General features: G+C 42.3%; 1 protein-coding gene across 18 annotated transcripts in view; it reads left to right on the top strand.

Moving 5' to 3' along the window:
* MARCHF10 (membrane associated ring-CH-type finger 10) overlaps positions 1-18,619 on the top strand; it is an 84,057-nt gene that overhangs the window by 5,764 nt on the left and 59,674 nt on the right. For 8 of the 18 annotated variants that reach the window (XM_058284475.1, XM_058284476.1, XM_058284474.1 and 5 more), the window contains 3 exons: positions 1,727-1,765; positions 5,921-6,040; positions 9,027-9,095. In XM_058284475.1, coding sequence (XP_058140458.1) covers positions 1,727-1,765; positions 5,921-6,040; positions 9,027-9,095 — 228 coding nt within the window. The remainder of the gene's footprint in view (positions 1-1,726; positions 1,766-5,920; positions 6,041-9,026; positions 9,096-18,619) is intronic. The other 10 variants (XM_058284485.1, XM_071210730.1, XM_071210731.1 and 7 more) reach the window with 3 other exon arrangements.

The raw sequence follows: 18,619 nt of genomic DNA, 5'->3' as shown, positions 1-18,619 counted from the left end.
CCAAACAGGATTGTGGGATTCTGGGAGCATTCCTCTTGTCAGGGCCTCAGCCTCGGTTGACGACTGGGAATGGCTCCCTACCTAAGGAAAACACAGCACTGCCGCTACCAGGTTTTCCCCCTTCTTAGCAATTTCAAATATAACTGAAAACTCCTGGGTCACCAAGGAAACCAGACCCATCTCAGTAACCTGATTTCACCTGTATTAGTACAGCTTCTATTTGGGGCTGGAAATGGAGTAAGTGATTTCCTCCCACAATTTGCCAATCCACCTATGAGGAGACTATGAAATGAAGGAAATTCGGTTAAACAAGCAAGAATATAAACATTTGAACTGGTCACCCTGGGAGTCCATCTAGTTTTCACAAAGGTGTCGCTACTACCCTCTTTTACAGAGCTTATAAAATTGTATAGAAATTGCTTTTCGTGTGACTTCCTCTCACACTGGACCACAGGTTCTTAAGGGTGAGCCAAATGCCTTATTGATGAAAGCCCGTGAATTACCTAACTTGACCACCAACTCTGTTTATTAGACTTAGCTCTAGCTGACCTGTGACTATTCCTAAAATTAAAAACCCACTGTTATTGAGCATTTTCAAAACCAAATAGCACAAGGTTTGCAAAAATTAAAAATGGATATCTATAAGATATCCCCTGTAATGTTGACATAAGTGTGTAACAACCAACAGTAACCACATTGTTGGCTATTACAACTGTATTATTTATTTAATCTGCAACTTGTCTTGATCCAGAAAGGATTTAAAGTAGAGGTTTCAAAATCAATTGCTTGACTTTAGTGACCCCTCAATGGTTTGGCCCGCATATGACCTATGTGTTATTGAGATAATTTTCTAAGGTAGACCTTGCATTGGGTGGGTATTGAAACCCTGAATCTTTGATAAGCTTGGCCACTTCTCATGGAAATCCCAGCTTTCACTTGGGGTGCAACGTCCTGCTTAGGACACTAGCCAGTTACCATTATGGGGTATACAAATGGTGTGAAACCTCATAACTTGACAGGACTCCCAAATCATATACATTTGCCACATTTTCCTTCCTGTGCTTGACTCACCTTAATGAACTGGCTCAAACTGAGACCTTTAAGAACCTTCTGTATAAGCTATTCCTAAATGTGCAATAGTGTTGGTATGCATGAAATTAGCAGTGCCTTTACTTTCCTGCTAGCAGCAGGAAAGGAGGGTTAAACCCACCCTGAGTTATTTTGATGCTACTCCTTTCCATGGTTGGGTGGGACTCTTTAGCGAAAACAAGAGGAAATAAACATCTATTTGGCATATTACATGCTATTTCAGAATCTGGTAACTAGTATATAATTATATGCCATCTCAGAATTTGGCTCCATTTCTTCAAGGGTGTTCTTGCTGCATAGCTTTAGCTTTCTTTTCTCTTTTTCTTTTTTTGGTCAACTGTGTTTATGTAACTCAGAGGCAGAATTTAGCCATTAATGTCTACTGGAAAGCTGGAGTGAAAGATTACCCTCAGCATTTCAGAGTGCTTTTCCATAATCTATCAAATGTATTCAAATTGGTTTCATTTCATGTCACTTACTCATCCTGATTCTTTCAAGTACAGATCAAACAACTGAAAATGATTATTTAAGTGTGTCCAAGAATGAGATAGGTGGCTTTACGCCAGGTGGCAGGGCTTGAGGGCTTCCCCCCCAGGGAGTGGAGGGGATGGAAATAATTCAACTTCTCTTCCCATAGGAGTCAGGGAGAAGATGCTCTTCCCTGATCAACTTTGAGGTATGTGTTACTTGATTCTACACAGCTAAAACAGGAAAATATACTAGTTCAAGGGGAATATCATGTCAATTTGGCTTTACACCTTTGATTTCTTAACCTCTTAAAACTAATAAACTTTAATAAATTCACCAACGATAATGAACACTCCAAACTCTGGGGTATGGATGTGATGTCATTAGAACAGTAACAACAAAAGAACCAAATGAAGGCAGTGGCAACTCCCACTCCTCAAAATGCCAATGCATTTCAGGTAAAAATAAGCTTGACAGAGGCTGGTGTTGACTGAGCTGTAAAGTTGGGCTGTAGTTATGGCGTTTTTTAATAACAGGGCTATGAGACTGGGAAGTGTTCCTGTAGCACATGGCTTCCTAAGATCAGGCACAGTGACCCAGGTGAGACACCAGGAGCTGTGGAAAACAGTCTGGCAGTTCCTTAAGTTAAATGTAGACCTACCATATGACCCTGCAATTCCACTTCTAGGTGTGTGATTAAAAGAATTGAAAGCATGGACTCGAACAGATTCTTATAGGTAATGTTTGTAGCATTATTCACAATAGCCAAAAGGTGGAAATAACCGAAGTTCCTATCAACAAGTGAATAGATAGACAAAGTGTGGTATATACATACAATGGAATATTACTCAGCCATAAAAAGGAAGTTCAAAGACATGCTACAACATGAATGAACCTTGAAGATATTACGCTGAGTGAAATAAGCCAGACATAAAAGGACAAATAGTCTATGATCCCACTTATATGAAATATCTAGAACAGGCAAATTCATAGAGATGGAAAACAGATTAGAGGTTACCAGGGGCTGGTAGTTACTGCTTAATGGCTATAGAGTTTCTGTTTGGGGTGATGAAAAAGTTTGGAAATAGATAGTGATGATGGTTGCACAACATTGGAAATGTAATCAGTGCCACTGAATTGTATACTTAAAAATAGTTTAAATGGCAAATTTTATGTTATATATGGTTTACCAATACCATTTTAAAAATGTAAACCAGGAAATAGGGTTGGAAACAAGTTAAAACCTAAACACGACAATGATGCTGATGAACACCATTTGTTGCAGACTGACCATGGGCCAGGCCCTCTGCTAAGCATATTACCAGTGGTACCTCGTAGTCTTCTCCAGACTGTTCTGCGGCAGAGAGACATCTCTCTCCTACCAGCGAGGGAAGTGAGAATCAATGAAGTTAGTCAGCTGCCTCAAAGGTCACGATGCTAGAAAGTGGCAGAACGGGAGTTTGTCATGTTTACCAGTATTAGGTTACAGTGAGTCACAAAACCCACGTCATCTCCCACAGGCATGTATGCACTTTCTGCGTTTTGCTTCCATAGTGGTGGCTTCTGCATGGAAGCCTGCCTGACTGAGAGTGCTGGCGTCAGAGGGACAGGCTGGGGCTGGGCTGGGGGGGAAGCCACATCTCAGGGGAAGTGAAGGAGGAAGCGCTGATTCTCCCTGGGAGGAGGAATGAATAAGTTACCTGAAGCCTTCGATTTCAAGACTGCCCTAAGCCAGTTTAGTCACACAAACAGAAACTTATTTATAGCAATCTAGACCCTGACACGTGAAATTGGAAGGGGCATATTTTAAAAGTTCAGGGTAAAGTTGGCCACTAGTCATTCCTAATTACTAATCTGTTCCTCATCTCCATTCCATAGCTTTCACACTCCTCTCCCCTGTCACTTCAGGATGCCGGGAGTACAAACGTCATCAACATCAACAACAACAAAAAATCACTCACATCTACAGTAAAAAGAAAACTAGCCCCTGGAAGGGAATCTGACAACATTCTTGCTAGTTCTAGGACTAGAAGTTTGAACTTGGCTCTGTCCTTGTGTTCCTTCTCCTTAGCAAAGCTATAACTTTGAGAGAAGGATGAATGTTTGATTTTCACAGAAAGATTGCTTGGTTGTATGAGATAAAAATTTCTAAGTGCCTATCTTCCCACTGTTCTGTTCTCCTGCTCCTCTGTGAGAGGGGGGAAGAGGACCCAGAGGGAAAAACAAATTATTAAATGTTGCAAAGCTATCTATCCCTCCTCCCCTTTTGGTACAGAAATATTTTAGTTGCATGAAATCTTGGAGAGGATTTTCAAAAATCACTCAGCCCACAAGAATTCTGTTCATCCCACAAAATCTGCCTGGGTCCTGCGTGCATTTGCTAACGCTGGCTCCTCCACTTTCAATCCATCAGCATTTTCTCCTTCCGCCTTCAATACCAGTAGGTTAGGATAACACAGACATCTGCTGCTTTCCGAAACAACTTACGTAGCCAGGGCTCCTTCCAAACTAAAGCGCCGATTGAGTCCTTGTAAAAGGAATAGGAAAAGAGAGGCACGTAGTCGAACTTCCTAAGCTCTCTGGCAGACTCCCTTTAGGTTTACTTTATTTATTATACTGTCCAGTATCTTTGTTTAACTTATGTATTATAATAAATATTGTCCAGTATTTATTAAAATGGTTTAGTTTTTAAAAAGAAGATGAACCGTGGGACAGAAACACACACCCCCACCACCACAACCACCATCTTGGAGTGCTCTCCCTTTCCCAGGGAGGCCGGCCCACCTTTTTCTTGGGAATCCAGGATTCTGCTTCCAGGCAGCATTTACTGCAGGCAACCATCTGGCTGCTGCAAAGAAGCCCCCAGGGCTGGCGCTTCACCTGCATCTCCATTGTAAAGCGTAGTGTGGCTGATTTTCTGTCCCCAAATCCAAGTGGTAATGGTTGTTTCTCTGCTTAACCTTGAAGCATAGTATTAGGCTTTCCCTGTGTCATCAGTTTCTAGCAGGTCCTTCTTCATCAAGGAAGGGGGTTCGTTTTTCTAACGGAGGGGAAAAAACGCCCCAGGAATCTTTCCTTTCTTTCTCAAGTCAGCCCCAGGAAAGGGGAGATGTCAGCCCTAAGCTTAGAAACATCTTTGTTGGTTTGTTCACTGAGACAGTGGAGAATTTGGCACTGCCAGCACAAAGGTGAATTCAGTCACTGGATCCACAAGTACAGAGATGCTCCAAGAAGTGTTACTGTTTCAGGGTATTTAAAATATCAGCAGAAATCTCCATAGTACATGTTATCCTTGGGTTTGTTCAATCCTAATACTGGAGGAGAAATAGTTGGGTGCATATATATTTCAATTATTTTATTTTTGTCAAGAGATATGGGAAAATTATTTTTGGTACAATATTTGCACTTGGGGATTGGTATTGTCCTGCAACATAAATGCAATTCAACAAACAACCTGCTAGCTGCTTGTGGTCCTTGCCCTCAGGGTTCTCACCAGCAAGATAAACATAGAAAGCAGACAACTAAATAAAATAGGAAAAACTGAATAACTTAAGCTATGTAAAAAGGAGCAATTTTTTTTAAAGGAGGTACTGGGGATTGAACCCAGGACCTCATAGATGGAAAGCAGACACTCAACCATGGAGCTACATCCGCTCCCCAATGAGAGTTGGTTTTTTTCATTTGTTTGTTTTGTTTTTTAGGAGGTACTGGGGGTCGAACCTGGGCCCTTGTATGTGCAAAGCAGGCGCTCAACCATTTGAGCTATATCAACTCCCTGAGCAATTAATTTTTATCTGGGAAGGAGTAGTGAGTGAGGCAGGGAAAACTAAAGCTTAGAGATGCCACCTGAGCTGGTTCTTAGTAGGTCTGCAGGATTTGCCAAGAAAGCACCCAGTGAAACTCATCGCAAGTGGAAGGAACAGCATGTGCTGAAGCTCTGAGGTGTGAAAATTCTGATCCTGTAACTAGGGTGTAATCCATGGGTGTAGGGCACAGTGAAGTGGATTAGACAGAGGAGCTATGATAGGGATGAGAGCACAGCAAGAAGAGAATGAGGGTATTAGGTACTACCTTCCTTAAGGCAGTTGTTGGGTAAGTAATGGTCAAAAGGCTTCTGAGTATGTTTATTATTTGAATTTATTAAGGAAATGGCTTATATTTTTGATCTGGCATTTTAGGGGAAGGGAAGAAAGAGTGAAGGTGAGTTAATGATACCTGAGCGAATGTCTGTACTTGGTGATGGGTATTTGATGTACCTTTGGTGATTGCACAGTTTATTTCCTGTGCCTCACAATTGGAATTAAGCATGAAGTTACCAATGCCAACTGTAGACCTAAGACAAAGAAATATTCTTGTTCTCCAGGCTTGTCTGAGACGACAGGAACATAAAAGAGACCTGACAGACAAGAAGCGAGATCAATTTTGGGTGCCAGAGACAAGTTTTGAGAGATCCCGGGTTTCAAGCGGGTCATCTTCTAAACAGGTACTTAGAACTCTGGGAGACATTCTCCTGCTGCCTTGTGCGTGCATGCATGCGTGTGTGTGTGTGTGTGTGTGTGTTACTAGGGTAACACTGACTTGAAAAGGAGACGTTGAAGAATCCTACCGTTGAGAAAGCCCCCGCTGCTCCTCAGCTGTGTGGCTTCCCACTGTACTTTTCGGGGACCTCGTTCTTCTTACCTGGAGATAGCAGACCTGACTTAGATGGTCTCCAAGACTATCCAGATTGGAAATGCTGTAACTTTTTGATTTTAAGAGTCAGGGAAACAGGGTAGTATATGGGAATCCTGTATTTTATGCATGAGTGTTCTGTAAACCCACAACTTTTCTAGTAAAATAAAATAAAATAAATATCAGAGGTACTGGGCCTTCTAAAGCACAGCATCATACTGGTGGCTTATAGTCTTACCCATTGCACGGCTGGATTTAGTTTTTATTTCAAATGAAGGAAGAGATTAAAATGCAGTTCGTTCATTTAATAACTGGCAGTTTAAGTATTTTTGTCTAGGATGATAAATAATAAGAGCAATATAGTAATAGTGATATAATAACAATCTGATAATAATTATAGCTGTTATCATTATTTGAGTATGCATGCTGACAATGTTCTAGGTACTGTGCAAAGCACTTTATACGTATAGACTTATTTATTAAATAATTGTCATAAATCTATATACATTTGCCTCATTTTACAGATGAGGAAAACAGAGCCTTAGAGACATTAAGAAGCTTTTCCTAAGATTTCACAGTCACTATGTGGTAAAGTAGGGATTCCATTCCAGGCAGTCTTACCCCAGAGATGGTGTGCTGAACTACTGAGCTAGATGCTCATATTTCAAATTTAAGATCTTATCCGCGTAAGAATTTTACTTATCCTATGTAAGAGCTAAATACCACAAACTGCATTCAGTACTGGTTGTTAGCATGGTGAATTGATTTAAGATGAGTAATATGCTTTTTATGAATTCTTATTTAATATTTTATGCCTGAAATATACTCTAGAGGATGGACTCTCTCTTTCATGGATTCCTGAGATGGATCCTGGATACCTGATATAAATCAAGTTCTTGTTGGGATTTCTTCTTTAATCGAGGATGTTCACACTGCAGGTTATTTAATGTTCAAAGGACAACTTAGAAACCTCAGTGATTGATGTTTATGGATATAGATGTATCCCTGGGAGAGATACAGCCTCCCTATTAGGGAAAATAAAATCACACAATAAAATATTCCACCTAGAGTCTGAAGGTGAAAGAGGCTATCTCACAATGTCTATAGCACTGAGAAATGAATCTTCTGGATTCTTTCCTGTTAGTCAAGGACTAAATATAATGCCTACTGCTGATTAAACTTAGGGAGTGAGATTAATCCAAAAATTAAATCAAGTTTGGCTAAAATAACATGTTTTTAGCATGAAGATAAATTCTCACATTTTTGCACAAAAACTAGAAACAAATCAAGGACAGATTAAAAATGTAATTTAAGTCAAACAGTAACATGTAGCAATCTTCTTAGATTAGAACTGCTAAACAAATGGGCAGCTGGGTTCTTCCATTTTCATGCAAAGACTCGTGTGAAGTCGTGGCCATTTTGTATGGTCGTGTTCCTGCATTTAGGATATTCTAGGACTTGAAATTTTAGGCTCCTCTCCACAAACTTTGTTGGCAGGAAAAGCTGATGACAGTTTCCTATAGTTTTCTTCTTCATGTTATCAAAATTGTTTATTCTTTAAATCATTGCAAAATGTGCTCATACTATCTCCAAAAAAAGGTGTAGTGAACATAAAAAAGTTATTATGAAATAGCGTCTATAATCCCCGACTATACGGATCTTATTTCCCAGCTCTCAATTTTATTATTTTTGTATTCAACAAAAATATGTGGGAAAATGCATAAAACTGGCAATTTTTATTGTAAAGTACGAGGATGGGATTTTTCATGTGTGTACTGTATCACTGTAGCTCAGTGTTTCGGAGAACCCCAAACAATATTACTTATATAATCTCAATTTTTCCAGATAACGATATCCCAGGGGTTTAGGCCTTGGCTTTTAGAAGTGCCTTCAAAGGCTTTGTCTTCTCTATCAAGAAGAGTGACAAAATCAGAATTTTCCTTGGTGAAATTCCCCTGTTTGCTCTCTGCCTGCAGGAGGATTTGCCTCTGGATAGAAAAGCCCAGGAAGAGCAGGGTGAGAGGAATTGTCACTGAGTGCCTCACTCTCAACAGCCTTCTGACTTGCTGTGCTGAGAATGCTGATCTGCTCCTGGCTCCATTCTATGACTCTGGCTTGGCATGAATGAAGCCAGTGAGCCCTTAGGAGATTCAGACCAGATCCAGACAATCTTGTAGCCCCCAGGATCATGAGCTGGTTTGGAAATTCCCCTCCCAGGTGTGGACTCCCTACCAAACTTTCTATCAAAATCTAGTTGTTCTTAAACCTTCAGAGTCTGGGCCTGCCCTGCTATATCTCAAACCTGCAGAACTAATCAAGCCTCTTTCTTCAGGGCCCTCAAAGCCAGAGAGGTCCTGGAGCTAGTCTCCCAAAGAAGGCTAGGAATAAGAATGCTGGCTTCTCCTAAAGGAGGACCTGGGCCAGACTAATAGGGATCCAAATTCCAGAGCTCAGTGTATTGAATGTTACACAGGCACTGGAGTAGCAAAGGGTTCTTAATCAATCAGAACCAGGCAGGAGGAAGTAACACCCCAGCCAGCCAGTGTAAACACTAACAAACCCTTCTTCTCTAGTAGGTGAACATTCCCTGAATAATTTATTTCTAGACAGTGCTATGGCAGAAAACTCTAAGTAATGTTTTGCTCCCAATGTGTGTTCATTCTCTGATGGGGTGAGTAGTATGAAAATGAATTGCTTAACCCCTGGAAATTGTTCCATTGTGCAGTTACCATGTAAAGCATGCCACCACAAGATTTTGACATTTGTTATTTTCATCACTTGTTCATTCCTTAACCTAGACTCAAATCGTCAGAATGAACCTGGAACAAGAAAGGCATTTGTCATCAAGTAACAGAGCCAGTGTCAAGGTATCCTTTCCAAACGCTGCCTACGGGTAGGCAGATCCCCAAGTGCACAGTTAATGTGGTGGCCATCCCATGGCTGCACAGTCCCCTCATTGTGACTGGGGGCACTAATCGCTATGCAGAGCCTGTGCTTAATCTAAATCCAAGATAAAGCAATAACTATCAAGCCTGCGCTAAGATGTTCTTTAAGTGCTACCTCCTAAATATATTTAAGTTAGTGACTTGGTGTAGTACAAAGAGCACTTATCATCAAAGGCCCACTCTGCCTCTTATTAGCAGTGTGAATTCAAGCAAACCACTTAACTTCTTAGCACTTCAATTCCCTATCAAGGAGACACTTATTATTATGCGTACCTCATAGGATCATTGTGATAACGAGTAAGACTCTAAAGTGGCAGGCCAACACTGGATTACATTATAGATTGCCTTGGTGGCCAGCTGTGCTTGGAAATATTGCTCCAGCAGTTATCAGCGGAGGAACAAGCTTGGAGGTTTCTAGAATAGCTTCTTTCATCTCAGCCCAGTCCCAGGTCCCATTTCTAAAAGCCCACCTAATGGAGTGATTTAATTTTTAACTCTTTTCAAAGTTAAATGCAATCTTGTGAACTGCTTAATCAGATTAGAATTTTTTTCTCTCCCCTTCCCCCCGCCCCTCCAGTTGTCTGCTCTCTGTGTCCATTTGCTGTGTGTTCTTCTGTGTCCACCTGTATTCTTGTCAACAGCACCTGGACAGCACCTCTCTTTTTGTTGTGTCATCTTGCTGCACCAGCTCTCTGTGTGTGTGGCGCCACTCCTGGGCAGGCTGCACTTTCTTTGCACTGGGTGGCTCTCCTTATGGGGCACACTCCTTGCGCGTGGGGCTTCCCTGCGTGGCACGGCACTCCTTGTGCACATCAGCTCTGCGTGTGGGCCAGCTCATCACACGGGTCAGGAGGCCCTGGGTTTGAACCTTGGACCTCCCATGTGGTAGGCAGATACTCTATCCGTTGGGCCAAATCTGCTTCCCCAGATTAGAATTTAACATCTAAAATAGTGAAGTAAAATAAACAGTGACTACGTTTTAGTTTTCTAAAAGTTGCTGGGAGCAATGTACCAGAAATGGGTTGGCTTTTATAATGGGAATTTATTAGGTTGAAAGCTTATCGTCCTGAAACCATGAGAGTGTCCGCCTCAAGGCACCATCAAGAGATGCTGTCTCACCAAGTTGCAGCTGTGTGTGATCAGGCACATGGCAGGGCATGATGGCAGCTCTGCTGGTCTCTGCCTTCTCCTCCGGGCTCACTTTCTCCCTGAGCTCAGCTGTGAGCAATTTTATTCCTCTGTTTATAAAGGAATCCAGTAAGAGGATTAAGACCCATCCTGGGCTATGCCCTCAAGCAATCTAATGAAATGGCCCTTAACTGATTGAATCTAATCAAAGGTTCACAATAGGTTTAATAACATAATTTTCTGGGGTCCACATAAGAGACTCAAACCGACACGCCACATAACCAACTAAACTAACCAACAAAGCAGTCTCATGAGATGGGAAGGAAGCAGGATCCTTCTATCCCGGGACAGCTGCTGACCTGGAGGAACCTGCTGTGATTGGCAGTTCTCCTCTCAAACCTTCCTAGAGAAGGGACAGGGCCCCATTGAAGATGATGAAAATTATTAGCCCTGGACCTGGAGGACAGCAAGCTTCTATGAAGAGAGACATCATGGGTGCTCTTCTTCCAAGATCCTATGTCCTTGCTGGCAGGGACACTTTCAAACGCATAAACCTTTCAAGGACAGAGATTATTGTCACTACTTTTAAATCAGGATGTAGAGACCTCTTAGGTTTTCAAGACACTGTTTGCTCTGGTAATAGGAAGAAGATTTTAGTCCTTTCATCATCAGCAACCATGCAGCTAAATATTTAGATTCCAGGTTACAAGGACCTATCGTTACGTTGGAAGGAGGTGTAGGCAGTTAACCTGATACCAAGAAGCAGCTGGCTGGGCCCCAGGTCTGGCTCGGTCTGATGGAAGATCTCTAAGGTCACCTCAGTCTCTCAGCTAGCAAGGTAAACTTAATGTGAAGCTTAAATATGAAGGCTCTTACCCAACATAGCATTTTAATTCTTTTGTCCATGATAATCCACACAAACATTGGAGGTTAAACTAAAATATGAAACCTCTCCAAGAAAGCTGCAGCAGCATAAATTGTCAGAATGTGCATCCATAGATGAGGACAGTGAAGACCTAGGTCTGTGCCGTCCAATACAGTGGCCACTAGGCACCTGTAACTATTTCTATTAAAGTTATTTAAAGTGAAAGTTGACATTCACTTTCTCTGCCGCACTAGTCACATTTCATATGCTCAGTAGCCACATGCAGTTATTGGCTACCGGAATGGATCATGCAGATACAGAACACTTCTGTTATCGCAGAAACTTCTATCAGACCATGCCGCTGTAGATTATGGTCAAGTCCAAAAAACGAAATGAAACAAGATCGCGTGGACCAGGAAGGGGGTTTGTTTCCCAGAAACTGGTCCTGCACAATCTACAATACAATGCTGTGCCCACTCGGGTCCTTGCAAATGTTAGCCCTCTGATGATTCAGTGGTCTGCAAAGGCTGGCTCGGTTTGCATTTGGTGCTTTTCTGTGACCTGAGTGTATTTGCATGACTTCATTTCATTACCTGTTGATTCACCTTATCCTGTCTGTGCTACCACTGGCTTCTCTTTCAAAAGGCTCTTGGGGAGTCATTCTCCCATCAATCTATGCCAGCCTGCTGATACTCTTAACAGTGTCACAAAAGCAGCCATGGCTTAGGACATGGCATCTGCATTCTGTGCATCCTCTTTCCATTTTTTTTTTTCTAACTTCTGCTTGTTTACTGTCGGATTCCTTGTGAGTTGGACCTCACTTCTTTTCTGGCTCCAGGCCTCCGGTGTATTGTTGAGGCAGTTCACACACAGGCACAGGTTCTAGTTACCAAAGGGCCCCACCCTGGGAGGCTGTGAGTCATCTCTAACACCTGGCGTTGTGTTTTGTCACAGCTGCCCTCTTGACTCTTGCTCAGATTCTGTGCCCTGGAGGTGCACCTGCGTAATAATGCAGCTTCTGCACACAGCATCTTGAGCCCAAGATATACGTCATGGACGGGGAATGTGCGGCCCATAATTGACAAGTGCAGATCTGTGGGAATTTTCATTTGAATGTGTTTCCTATTTTAGCTGCTGATCTGTCTGCCATGGCATGTCCCCTAGGCCCCTTAGACTAAAGATGCAGAATGTATCATCTTCTCACCTCAAATTGGGTCCTCATTCTGAATTTATTTCTGCTCAAGTCAGAATTCTGGAAATTATCTTAGATTGTTGCTCCTTCTTATAATCCACAGCAATCAAACACCAAAGCCTGACTTCCTAATCTTCTCCCTCTTGAATCTTTTCCGCCCTTACTTCCCCTTTGCAGAACGCTGTCTTTTATTTCCCTGAATTATTAGAGGAGTCATTTCCCTGGTGGTTTTGCCTTCCATCTCACCCCTTTCAACTAGTCTTCCAGGCTGCCTAAAAGTGTTCTTTCCAGAAGCAATTTGGATCATGTCACTCCTCTGTTAAAAATTCTTCAGTTGTTCCCCACTGTCTTTGGGGTCAAGTTCAGACATCTTAGCAGAGTACTCAGGGTACTCTGAGGGCACCTCTTCTGGGAAGAGTTTCCAGGGCTTCTCCTGGGGGTCAGGTGACTTTGCTCTTGCCCCTCTTTTTATGCTCAAGCACCCTAGGCACGTCCACTATGTGGTAGATTCTTCTGTCTGCCTTCCTTAGGCTGGAAGCTACTCAAAATCAGGCTCTGCTTATCATTATATCTTCAACAGTGCCTAGCACATAATAGGAGCTCAATGAATATTTGATAGCTGACAATTGCAAGAATGTTTGAGGAATGCGCACAAGTTGAAAGTCACATCTATAACCTTGACCACCAGGAAAGGGAACCTCAGCCTGAGCGAAGGGAAAGGAAAGGGAATGATGTTACTTGCAGGGCAAATGCTGCCTGACCTGGCTTGAAGTGTTTGAGAGGGGAGTGGTTTGCTTGCAACAGCCAATGTGCAATGGCGAGTTTGGGTCTGAAGGTGGATTGGTTGGTTAGGGTCATCCCTTTGGAAACCCTTGAACTGGTGGTGACCAGAGAGCATTCTTTTCCTGGCATATTTCTCTGCAGGAAGACAGATGGCTTCTTCATAAGCTTAGTGTAGGGGGAGCAGTTGTGGCTGAAATGGTTGGATACCTGCCTCCCACATGGGAGGTCCTGGTGCGGTTCCCACTGCCTCCTAAAGAAGATGAGTGGACACAATGAGCAGACACAGTGAGCAGACAATGAACAGACAACGAACAGAGAGACGAGGGAGCCATGGCAGGGGAGGGTTGGGCAAAGCGCAGTGTAAGATCCTTTAGCCACGGGTAGGCAAGAGCCTATGGACATAATAATGGCAGAGTTATAGCTCTCAGTGGACAGAGGAGGCTCAGAACATCCCTGAGGTCACCCAGGATTGTACTTCGTAAGAGAGGTCATCTTATTGCAGTTGAATATTCTGCCAGGTAACTCACGGGACTGAATCGGATATTTCCTTTTTAATTAGATTATAGATTAATTGGAATACCTCGTGTGCCTCTGGGGGGCCAACTAGGGTGCTGGAAGTCTTCAACACCACTAATGGAGCAAACGAGCAAGAACAGTCTCTTGGGCAAAACCAGCAAGGCTTCATTTCTCCTTGCCCTCTGTGCTGTGCCTGAGTTCCACTAGGTGGTTTTAAAAGAGTCATGGCAGTCAAATGGGGCAACTGTCAGACTAAATTGCAGCTGCTACCAAAATGCTGTCTTGCTTTTTCAACAATAAGTGAGACAACCCCAACTCAGTTCTCCCACAAGGGTGATTCTGCCATGTGGCCAAATGATATGAATACCAACTGATATCCCAGCTCACTGAAATTGTTTGTGCTGAGGATTGGTGGCCTCTGACCCCAAAAGATCCCTGTGTTAATTAGTTGGATTTAGCAGTTTAGAAATGGTATAAGAGAAGATTATTGTAAAGTGGCTTTTTTTCATTATATGTAGGGCTATATATTTTGGTTTAGTCTATTTTATTAAAATTCTCTACTTTAAAAAAATGGTTCTAATTAACTTTTAAAACCAAAAAACTTGTTACAAAGTAATTAAAATTCAGCTCTCAAAATTTTAAATTTTTTCAGTTATATGATACTGTTCAAATATATATCTGCATTTTACAAAATATTTTATAGCACACAGCATTTCATCCTAAAACTTTCTTTTGTTTTTATATATTTGCTTTATATTTTGCTTTACTCACTGAGAAATTATAAATCATGTGTGTACAAGACACTGTGTTATGTGCTATGAGGATATAGTAATGAATAAGCCATGTCCCTGTCCTTGAGCAGTTTACAGTGTTGGTGAAATAAGACATACATAACTGCCTGCTTTCAAGACAGATCTGATGAGTGTAATAAAAAGGCTAAGGGATAACAGCACAACTCTGTGATGAAAATGAGAGCCACTGAGTGTACACTTTGAATGGACTATATAAAACATGGGGCTGTATAACACAGGTAATCTATTGATAGAAGATGGACTGTGGTTAACAGGACAAATATGAGACAGTTTTCTTGTGAACAATAACAAATGTATAATACTAATAATCGGGTGGGTTGGGGGAAAAATAGACCAAGATGTGGGCTATAGTTATAGCAATATTTTGATGATGTTCTTTCATAGTAACGAATGTTTCACCATAACACAAGACGTTGGTGGTGGGGTGATATATGGGAGCTCTGTATGATGATATGCATGTTTGTTTTGTATATTCACAGTGTTCACAATACCCTTATTATTTATGTATACTCATGTATGAATGGTATACTTCAATAAAACTTTATAAAAAGGCAAGGGGAAGTCTAAGAAAGCCTCACAGATGATGAAGATTTTAAGTTACATCTTAAGAAATGGGCAAGACTTGGGGAGCTGGCAGTGGAGGTGGAGAGCTGAGATGGGGAGGACGTTACAGTGAAAGGAATAGTGTAAGTCAAGCAGATATCGGTGCGTTGAGAAATGGCAGGTGGTCCAGTCTCGTGCAGCCACGAGTTGTCCATCCTTGCTGTAAGTGAAGCCTGGCTCTTCCCTGATGATGCCCCCCCCCCACCGTATCCCCTTTCCAGGGTGGCTGTTCTATCACTTTTCCCTTTTCCTAATACTCAATCCCTCCTCTCTCCTTTTCCCCATACCATAGCTGTCCTCACTTGGGAACTTCCTTGGCTTCTGCACCCCACTTCCCCACCCCCTTTCTTCCTTACCCACTCTTTTCTCATTCCCACCTACTGGCAAACTCTCTGCCTGTGCTCAGGCCCCACCTCCTTGCTCTTCTCAGGACCCTTACCTGTATCCCCTCCTTCATCCCTTCCCTGCCTCGAGCTCCCACCTCTCTGCACCAGCATCTTCCCATCAGCATTTAATCTCCCATCCGGCCTCCCACAAAAGAACAGAACAGTCCTTTCTTTTTTAAAAAAAAATTTTTTTAATTTAAAGTTAATAGATCACAAGGAATGTTACATTAAAAAACATAAAAAGCAAGAAACAAAAGAGGTTCCCATATGACCCACTCCCCACCCCCCACCACATCATTTTTTTAATTGTATTTTTTTGAAGATATATATATCACAAAAAAAATGTTACACTAAAAAATATAAGAGGTTCCTGTATACCCCCCACCTCCCCATCCCACTCCTCCCACACCAACAACCTCCCCCATCATTGTGGCACACTCATCGCATTCAGTGAACACATTTTGGGGCACTGCTGCACTACACAGATAATGGTTTACCCTGTAGTTCACACTCTCCCCCAGTACATTCAGTGGGTTATGGCAGGGTATATAAGGTCCAGCATCTGACCCTGCAATATCATTAAAGACAACTCAAAATCCCAAAAATGCCCCCACATCACATCTCTTCTACCCTCTCCCTGCCCTCAGCAACTACTGTGTCCACTTTCTCCACCTGGATGCTAAAATTTCTTCTATTACTTGTCACAATAGTTTTATAGTAGAATATCAGTAATCCACTCTAGTCCATATTTTGTTCCTCCATTCTGTGGACCCTGATAGGTGATGTCCTCTCCACCTCTAGATCAAGAGGGGGCTTAGATCTCACATGGATGATGGATGCAATTCCTCTGCTTACAATTGTAGGCACTCTTGATTCCCTGGTGTGGTGGTTGACCATCTTCACCTCCCTGTTAATGGACCTGGGTAAGACCAACGAACCAGAGAGTAGGAGTCGCCACTCTGCTGAGAGGCTCAGGGCCCAGCTGGCACATGAGCAGTCCCGAGATTCAAGTCTCCTGAGTATGAACCATCCCTAGCGCCAACCACAGGTTCAGTAAAAGTGACAGAAGAGGCATGTGTAGAAAGGACACATCTGAGTCCAGCTCCGTCACACTCAGGAGCACAAATTCCAGAGTAGGGCCCTCTTAACATGGCATAGAGTTCCAAATCCATCTGCCATGACTATATATCCTGTGGATCTCCATAGCCTTCAGGAGAACCAGTACCTAGGGCTGTATCTACTTTGGCTTTTTTTGGGGTCCTGCTGAGGTGTGCATAAGCGCAACCCCTCTGATGACCTCCTGACTCTTTTTGGAAGACTCTTAGCCATATCAACTAATTTGTCTTTGGCATTTCCCCCTTATTATTCAAGGTCAAAGCAGGGTTTTTTTTGTTTTTTTTTGTTTTATAATATTACATTGTATGTGTATGCCACATTTTTTTTTTTTAAAGATTTATTTATTTATTTAATTTCCCCCCCCTCCCCTGGTTGTCTGTTCTTAGTGTCTATTTGTTGCGTCTTGTTTCTTTGTCCGCTTCTGTTGTCGTCAGCGGCACGGGAAGTGTGGGCGGCGCCATTCCTGGGCAGGCTACTCTTTCTTTTCACGCTGGGCGGCTCTCCTCATGGGCACACTCCTTGCGCGTGGGGCTCCCCCACGCGGGGGACACCCTTGCATGGCAAGGCACTCCTTGCGCGCATCAGCGCTGCGCATGGCCAGCTCCACACGGGTCAAGGAGGCCCGGGGTTTGAACCGCGGACCTCCCATGTGGTAGACGGACGCCCTAACCACTGGGCCAAAGTCCGTTTCCCGAAAGAGCAGTTTTTAACACTTGATCCAACATGTAGGCTGAGATATTCTGCTGGTCTGAGTTGACCCTTTTACTCAAGGTCTCTTTCTAGTTGCTTCTCCAGTTAGTGATTGGTAGTAATACCGCGGCACTAGGGAGGCTCATCCCCAGGAGTCATGCCCCACACTGGGGGGAAGGTAATGCATTTACATACTGAGTTTTGGCTTAGAGAGTGGCCACATTTGAGCAACATGGAGGCTCTCAGGAGGTAACTCTTAGGCACCCTAAGGCTCTAGGCCTAGTTCATATTTCAGGCACACAGGCTCCTAAGCACAGTCATCAGTATCAAGGGCTCATTATTGGACCATCCTTCCTTGTTGATCTTTGCCGTTGCACTTGGGGGGTTATTGTTGTTTCATTGGGGAATGTGACAGAGCTCCCCTGGGTGGAAACTCAGCACTCCCTCAGTTGATGTTTGTAACTGTAACTACTATAAAAATGCCCAACATGTACAGAAATCCTGTATTTTATGCATGATTGTTCTGTAAATGTACAACTTCTCTAATAAAAAAAAAAGTTATTAAAAAAAATGCCCAACATATATCCTAACATAGTTATGTTCCCTAAATTCATGTCCTGGAGAACCCCCCCCTACCCATGTACCCCCCATCAATAACACCCCACACCAGAGTTCCTCCCCTGCCATAGTTAAACCTCCCTGTGGTCCAAAACTTCTTCAACAATGAATCCTAATATATTGCCAAATCAACTAATAGGAAATTGAAATACAGTGATGGGTTTAAAGTTTAGAAATAGAATACATAGTAATTTAGAAAACCTAAAATAAAATAAAAATAAATTGGCCTATTAATAAAATGAAAAATATTATAAAGCTTTGTTTCTAATGTTTTGCCTTTCATCACTGTAATAGGTGTTGCCCTGTATGTACAGTGGCAAGGCACTTTCATTTCTTCCTCAGTGTCTACATCCTTTTTTTTTCTTTCTAATTTTTAATTTTGTCTTCAAAAAAGTTTTAGATCACAGTAATTCACATACACAATATAGGGGACTCTCAGATATCCAACATCAAACTCTTTTCTCCTTTCCCCAGCAATGATCTCTTTACATGTTCATGTTGTATTTGCTGCAGCTGATGTACAAATTTTGAAACATAGCTATCAAACTTGGCTCCATTTTGGTTTACATTATTGTTTATATTTTAGACAGTACAAATTTCTAAATTTTTCGTTTACATTTTAGTTTATAGACTTTTATACACCTTAGATGTAAGTTGACATGTCCATTGTTGCATGATCTTGTGGAGCACTTCCATTGCCCCCCAGTACCCTGCTTCCATCCATACTATACCTCTCT

This window comes from Dasypus novemcinctus, chromosome 21 (assembly GCF_030445035.2).
Source record: "Dasypus novemcinctus isolate mDasNov1 chromosome 21, mDasNov1.1.hap2, whole genome shotgun sequence".
Lineage (NCBI taxonomy): Eukaryota > Metazoa > Chordata > Mammalia > Cingulata > Dasypodidae > Dasypus > Dasypus novemcinctus.
This window is presented reverse-complemented; position numbering and strand designations above follow the sequence as displayed.